The sequence below is a fragment of the Balaenoptera borealis genome, assembly GCF_965194805.1.
Source record: "Balaenoptera borealis genome assembly, chromosome: 10".
In the NCBI taxonomy this organism is placed as follows: Eukaryota; Metazoa; Chordata; class Mammalia; order Artiodactyla; family Balaenopteridae; genus Balaenoptera; species Balaenoptera borealis.
The window spans coordinates 88,796,487-88,804,280 of record NC_138874.1 but is presented as its reverse complement, the minus strand read 5'-3'; the positions used below and the strand labels follow the sequence as shown (position 1 = coordinate 88,804,280).

General features: G+C 38.4%; 1 protein-coding gene across 4 annotated transcripts in view; it reads right to left on the bottom strand.

Moving 5' to 3' along the window:
• Positions 1–1,841: 1,841 nt before the first annotated feature.
• R3HCC1L (R3H domain and coiled-coil containing 1 like) overlaps positions 1,842–7,794 on the bottom strand; it is a 91,812-nt gene continuing 85,859 nt past the window's right edge. For all 4 annotated transcript variants that reach the window (XM_082408073.1, XM_082408075.1, XM_082408072.1 and 1 more), the window contains one exon: positions 1,842–2,648. In XM_082408073.1, coding sequence (XP_082264199.1) covers positions 2,581–2,648 — 68 coding nt within the window. In that variant the 3' untranslated portion in view covers positions 1,842–2,580. The remainder of the gene's footprint in view (positions 2,649–7,794) is intronic.

Below are 7,794 nucleotides of genomic sequence, written 5' to 3'. Positions count from 1 at the left end.
ACCACCAAATTCCAGACAGAACCAAAAATGTCTGATGATTTTCACCTTGGCATTCTTGTCTCAGAGAAACTGAAGTACTAGGAACCTCAGCTTACCATTCAGATGCCTAATTCATTTCTATTCCACAAAGACTTCCACTCCATGAGGAATACACTGGAACTCAAGGGGAATGTATTTACTATAAATTCCAGGTGATACTGGGATTCAGAAGTTCAACATACAGGAAGCAACATACAACACACAGAGTGCATTAGCTGTCTTCTCAAGTATCTACCAAAGGAGCCAGTGGCAGCTACAGGGTGCTCTCCAGTCAGCTCAGTGTGCAAAGGCACGGTGTAGATATGACCAAGGATCTGGTTCCCGTCTGGACAAGCTCAAGTAGTCCATGCTGGGTCAGGGCAGGTCCTCTTTCTTACCTCCAGCCAGTATACATCAATTCCAGCTACTGGAAAAATACAACTAAAAAGCACATTCTCTACTAAGGGCCGAAGCAGAAGCACTCCATAGCTTTCAGTTTTGGCTAAAAAAATCCCTTCTCTGGATCTACTTATAAGGATAAATCTGGCTGACTGTTATCCGACAAAAAGTGTAAGTTACTAGCCACCAAGTACACAGCATTAGAATGAGGACAAAAGTAACTTCTTGAAATTATGAGTACTACAAGAAAACTGGGTAATAAACACGGGACTACACGTTACCATTAACAATGCCCTTAGAAGCCAAAATGCTGCCAGAAAGGGAAGCACCCTCAAAGTCAAGTGATAGGAACAATCACTTTTTTTTTTTTAACCGCCCAAGGCCATTCTCAGCCTTGAAGAATCAAAACAGAGCAAAGGTCTACCTCAGAGGTATACTGTTCAGTATGAAACCTGGCTAGTTTCCTGCATTTCCTTTCAAATGCAGCCATACTGTTCAAACAGACTTCCCTCTGTTCTATGATGACAGCACAAGCTGTACAGCCAGAGCCAAAGAGACGGGCCCTGCCCTAAGTAGTACTGGGGCAGAGGGTCAAGAGGACTTAATGACCCCTCCAAACTTGGAATGGAGGTATTGAACATGAACAAGGGACAGTTTCAGAACAGACAAAGGATGAGAAAAACAATGCTGAGGAACTGTAAGAGGGCTCTAAGACCGGAACAGCGGCAGGGATCAAGACCCAAGGCCAGTGTCATTTGAGGAACGTTTGGACGGAGCCCCACTACACCATCTTCTAGGCAATGCTAATAATCCATCATTGTCATGGGCACTAAATCATACAAAAATGAGGCTGCTGCCCTCACTGAAAGCACAATGAGACACCATTTCTTGCTCTCTCAGCATCTGGAGGTCTACCACTACGATTGCTTCAGAAACATTGAGAATGCAGATATAAGGATAAAGCCTGAGCTGACTGCTCTGACTTGTCCATGTCTTTTAGGAATTCTCTTACTGCCCAGAGGTGTGTGTTTGACTCTGGCTGCTCTTCACTATAATGGACGATCTGGTGTGGCTTGCCAAATGCCTCTGGCAAAGGCAGAGAAGATCATACCAAGAACATGCTGTGTGCCAGATGCTTTCTGCAGGATGTCACACTGGACAAAAATGGCAAAAGGCAAGAGGGTGGGGTGGGGATGTGCAAAGAGGACAAGAAGGGGAGAGGAGCCACCACACACCAATCCCAGGAGAGTATTTCTGTAGTATACTCTGGGGCGCAGAGATGATCAGCAGTCTACTCAGCGGGATCCGATAACACCAGCAGATCCACCGAACCCACGCACGGCATTACAGGGTTGAAGATACGGGGAGAACTGCTCTCCAGTTTCTTTAGGGGAATGACAAAACTGACAAACAGCAGAGTGATGTATGTCATAAAATGGGCTTTAATGTCTTTCTCTTACAACATGATAGTACTGCTTAAACTGGAACTGGCACACAGCTCCCAACACCGGCTTCCTATAAGGAATGAAGCGGGCACGCCCCTGGCTGCCATGCAGCTGGAGCAGCCCCGGGCACTCAGCTTAGTACAAGCTCTGGAGTCCCAATACCTACACCTGCTGCAGTTCACCAACTTTGGGGTTCTGGAACCGGCAGTGTAGATTCTGGGAATACCAAGTACACCAGATACTGTTCCAGCTCCTTGTACTAACAGCTCCCTCCCCTCTGACCGCCCACTTCACCCGCTCCCTGCAATATTGCTGTTCTCAGCTTTGTGAGGTACTAAGGAACACCCTGCCTTGCGGTGCCTTAATCTCCCATCATCACAGGTTTGAATCCTCTGTTTTGCATTTGCTTAAAACATCTTGGAAGTGTGACTTGCCCTGTCCAGAGGACTCTTGGAAGTCACATCTTCCAAGTTTCTTCCTAGCTGATGGCTTCCTTCCACGTCCAACACAGTTAAGGCAGTTCCAAAGAACTGCATTTAGGAGTGAAGACAAACAGGAGTCTATCTTCTTCCTATACCTAGTCAGCCCTTGTCTTGATTGCTTATCTCTTTCTTTCATTAACATGCACATCTGCATGTACACAGAGCTCTGGAAAAATCCTCTGAAGACTGGAAATATTTTCTCAATTCCTGGAATTATCCCTGTCATCAAGTGATGTTCAAACTGCAGACTGGTCTCTGCCTTCCCAGATGTCTTCCCGTTGCTTGGCTTCCAATTGTTTTCTCTCTGTAAATAAGGGCAGTGTTAAGATGGTAGTAAAACTTCACATAGCCAGTGACTTTCCCTTAATCTGAATTACAAGGCAAACTTTAATCATGAGACAGGTGAATTCCCTGGTTTTCTCTTACCTGATTCCAAGAGTTAATATTTTTAACTTTCCAAGTGTTTTGTAAGTGGGAACGTTTCTATTACTATATAATAAAAAGAGAAAGATCTGTGGCTAATAGAAATAAAAAGCATATGGAATAAGTCAGAACCGAGCAGGATCCAGATTTTTGTCTTGCTGATAATATATTTATTTTAATTCTCTTTCTAAACTGTGTTAGTGCTTCAGTAAAACTGCCCATTATTCCCAGTCTACTGATCTATATAAATATTTCAATAGGCATCAAGAATATGTTTCAATATTTTTCTTCTACTTTCTTGCTCAAATGGAAATAGTAGCCACTGGGCTTTAGTCATATCTCTCTACTACAATTCTACAAAAAAAAAAAGCAAAAAAAAATTTCACAGAAAAATCAAATTTCAATATTTTCAGAGCACTTTCAGGAGTCAGAAATCTTCTGGAATACCAATTCCAACATGGAAAAATGACCACATATAATGGAGGGAAACTAAGAACTATTTCTAAAAACAAAAAATGCACAAATCTGGGCAATCCATCTTCAAATTTTAACACAGAAGCTTAGTTTCCATTTAACACTTTCACCAATACGTGAGACAATAAAGACCATACACGGTTTGGTGACCCAAGTACTTCACTAGGTGCCACAATACCAGTTCTAATTTCATGGCTAGTCAGTCATTGATCTTGACACCATAAAATGTAGATGATTAAGCCTAAGTGCTTCTTTCCAAGGGCAATTATTTCAGACTAAAAGATTTTGCAAGTCATGAACCAGGAGGATTACAGAAATCAAGGTGAGTTTAGAGTTAATTCTTGCTATTCTGACATATCTTTCCAAATCAGCAGAATCCCTTATGAAATTCCTGTACTATATTTGACTCAACTTTAAGGGCAAAGAACTTGATAAGGAAGCTAACTGGCACTTGGAAATGTGAGAAAGAGAAATTTGCTGCTATTTGGGCACCATCTTGTGGCATTATCTGAAAATAGCAGCAAAGTTACAAGAGGCAAAAAATGGGGGTCAGTAAATTCCAAACTGAAGGCTCAGTGTCATGTGACTCAGCTTTAAGGCAGGTTTAAATTGGGTTGGGATTCTCCAGGGAGATAGCACAAAGGATAACTGGCTTGTCTAAAGGATTCTGGGATTTCTTAGGAAGGCTGACAGTGGTTCTGATTCTCACAAACAGAGAAAAGTTAGGAGAGGATCTAAAGGCAAAGGCAACCTTGGATGAAAACAATCAAAAAGCGGTTCTGGGTTCCAAGAAAAAGTGAAGAAACTAGAAAAGTGAATTATTAGAACTCAGATTTTTCAATAAACTCAGAAACTTAAACCAGAAAGGCAATTTGGAAAGCTTTAGGAAAAGAAATCCAGGAGCAGTAGAAAAACAGAATGACTGGTCCATAATCCATGATTTCAAAATCGAAGTAGCACTGAAAAAAAAGTCTTTTGGTTTTTAAAAAGTCTGGGGTCAAAGCTCCTTTGGTGGTAAATATAACCTGAAAGGACATAAGGCCACAGAAATATTAATGCTAATGTGTTCGATTTTGGTGTTACGAAACATGTATTAACATATTATCTTTCTAAAATTGGAAAAGTTTAGAATTCTGAAACGTTTCCTACCCTAATGCTTTCCAACAAAAGACTGTAGATCTGTATTACCAAATATATGTAAATATAAGAGGAAATTCTGGTGGTAAACCATATGATAAAGTCAGCAAGAATAGGGAGACAAACTGAGAAGTACAAAGAAATAGTGAAAATGTGAGGCTTAACTTTATAAATATAGAACATGAACAGAATACAGAAATACAGGTTAGGATGAGACCTAAAAATATTTTCTTCATTTTAAAGAAAAAAATGGAAGCTTGGAGGTGTTAGGTAACTTGCCTAAGATTACATAATCAGTGAAAACCTGAAGCTGGAACCCAGGTCCTTAATTCTTAAATCAGCATACTTTCTACTGTCCTGACCTCTGAAGAGAGGATCTGAAAATATTTACACAGAAAAGGAACAAATGTGGGGGAAAAAAATGTATTCTGCGAAAGATAAAGAATAAACATGTTGCCCCTTTATCAAAGAGAAAAGAAAGTAGGTAATAGCTGATAGACTGTATTTAAAAAGCTCCTATTAACTTTAACTCCACCAATTAAAAAAAGTAAACTAAGAGAAAGTCCAACAGCAGCCATGAGGGCAAGGAACTAAAGAAGAATATAGTGTTAGCATGAAATGATTAACCTAAAGCACTAACATAAGCTGGCCCTGAAGACTTATATTTCTCAGTATAATAAATAAATTGGCAGAAATGATTACATTAAATGAGTTGACTTCTCACTGAGGGAACAGAAAGTGCTAAAGATGAAAAAGGGGCCAGTTTGGTGTCATGTTTAAAAAAATAAAGAAAAGGGATGGAAATTAAAACCTTCAAAATTTACTTCTACACCTAAGAAAATAATGAAGAAAAATCATCACGAAATCCACTTGTAGCCACCTACACAGTAATAATCAACCTGAAGACTTGAAGTACAAGTCTGGTCAAACTAATCTAATTGCCTTCTTTTATGGATTGACAGACCTGGTAGATCAAGGAGAGGTAACATAAATAACCTCTTCATTTTAGCAAGTTTTAGATTTCAGGCTTACCAAGTATGTATTAATCATTAATATACTGGGAAAAAATAGAGTCTGGCTCACATAAGTGTTAAGGGAGCATTTAACTCTAGAGGGTGGAATGATTATCAATGTATTAAGTATAACACGTGTTATTTACTTAGCAATAACTGGTGAAATGGTCAGTCAGTCCATAAACATTTTCATCTCTGATCTAGGCCAGAGATGGAAGTTTACTAAACAGCAGGTGACACCAAAAATATGGATAAATACTGCAACCCACAGAAAAAGGTCAGATTAAAATGAAAGGAAATGTGGTTAGAAATGAAGGGAACTTCACGTCCGGGGAGAAAAGACACCAAGAAAATGCCGTAAGACCTAGATTATGAGTTCACTGTCACTGAGTCATGTTCTTGAAGGCAGAATAATGGAATTCCTAAAAAGGATTTCAGAAGGCAGCTGACTGTGATTAAATTTTTATTACAGTTGACTAAGTATCCTATAGAGATGATTTTACTTTTAAGTTCTCAGTGATTTCATTAATCAAACTAAGGGATCAAATTATTGTTTACTTAACTCTGCCTCTCAGGCCTATGACCCAAAAGATGGCCTTTTAGAACCAGCCAATTAATCATATACCCCCCAAGAATAAAATGGAACAAAGTTATGAAATAAAATTATGGCAGGCTTTGAAAATGAGAGTAGCTTATTCTGAAAACTTTGATTCCAACTTTAGGTGGGAATCAAATGTTCTGATAAGTGGAACATGGGGAAATTTTACACGTATTCCTGAGTTTGGTCTTTACAATGTGGTTTTATCATTTAGTGTGAATCCTTGGTTTAAAACGTGATTAAGTCAAATACAAAGTACTCAAGGACGATCTATGTTTTCATTTCCCACTCTTAGTATAGTTCTAATCTGTCATGCGTTCTGCTAGACTAAAAGATCTATCTGTTCCTCACACTCAGAGACTTGTGACTAAAGCTCTTATCTTCCAGATATATAAAATATGATTTGCTTAAAATGATTTGAGTACTTCCTTTTTCTTGATTCTCCCCAGAGTAACTTTAATTTCTTAATCTCCTTTTTAAGGATTAAGACAAAGACTTCTCAATAAAAGGGTAAGAAGACCAAAGTAGGGTAAAGGAAGTTATCAGGAAAGTATTTATACCTCAAAATCCCAAATTCCAAATTCATTAATTAGAAGGGTTCCATATGCAATGTTCAACTCTGGATTTTATAAAGAAAATCATGGAGGACTTGAAAGGGTTCAGAGTAGAATCATGAGTGAAATAAGACTTATGAAGAAAAATTAAAGTAACAAATGTCATTCATGTATTCAGTCAATGAATATGCACACTGAGTATCTCTTTATGAACTAGGCACTGTGCCAGACAGCAGAACTCTTGAAGTGGGAAAAAGAAAGGCTAGGAAATTATTCTATAGTATTATTAATAAAAGCAGCTATATCAGGATGGCACAAAGATTTTGATTTCTATTTCTATGCTAATTCTGGTCTATTGGCTATGGTCAAGTCAAAACTCACCAAGAAAGAGTGTCATGACTGATTAGCACAGTCTGCCATGGATAATGAATGGGGAGCAACAGTACATAGTACACAGTTGTCATTACTGGCTTATATTATTATAATGAATACTAATTTCCCAAAAGTCACATAGATAATAGTATTCTAAATACATAAAGCACCTTTCTAAACATTTTTATACATGTTAACTTATGTTGCTCAAAAAATTCTCCATGGTTAGGTAAGTCAGGCATTGCTTTCACTTTGTTGGAAACTGGGGCACAGAGAGGTATAAGAAACTTGCCCATGGCCACATAGCTAGTTAATGGCAAAAACCCTATTATAGCCCAGATCCTCTCACTCCTAAATGATCTGCCCTGATCTTTACAGTTAAAGGCTGTTAGAACAGAACGGTGTCCAGATGTTCCTGATTTCTACTAAATAAAAAAGAAGAGGAAACTGTTTTAAACTATTGTACAGATTTAAGTTAGACCTATGGAAGAATTTTCTGACAGTAAAAGCTCTAACCATTGGAACAGATAACTAAAAAGAAGCCTGTCATATTTTATTTTCTGAAGACCTTAAAATTTTTTTCTTTTGGAAAAAAATGTTAATTACCCCAAAACTCCTTCAAATGGGATTACAGTATTATAAAAGGAACATGGGTTTTAATTAGAGAGGCCTAGGTTCAAATGTCTCCTTTCAATTTACCAGCTGGGTGACCTTAGGCCAGCTACTTCACCTCTCTGGGCCAGCTCTAAACTGGAGATAATACCATCCCCATCCAGAGTTATCGTAACATGTTATATTGCCAGGAATTTCCTTCCAATCCTTTTAATTGCAAAAACCTTTATGTGGCTTTTAATCTTAAAATCTTCAGAACTGAAGAGA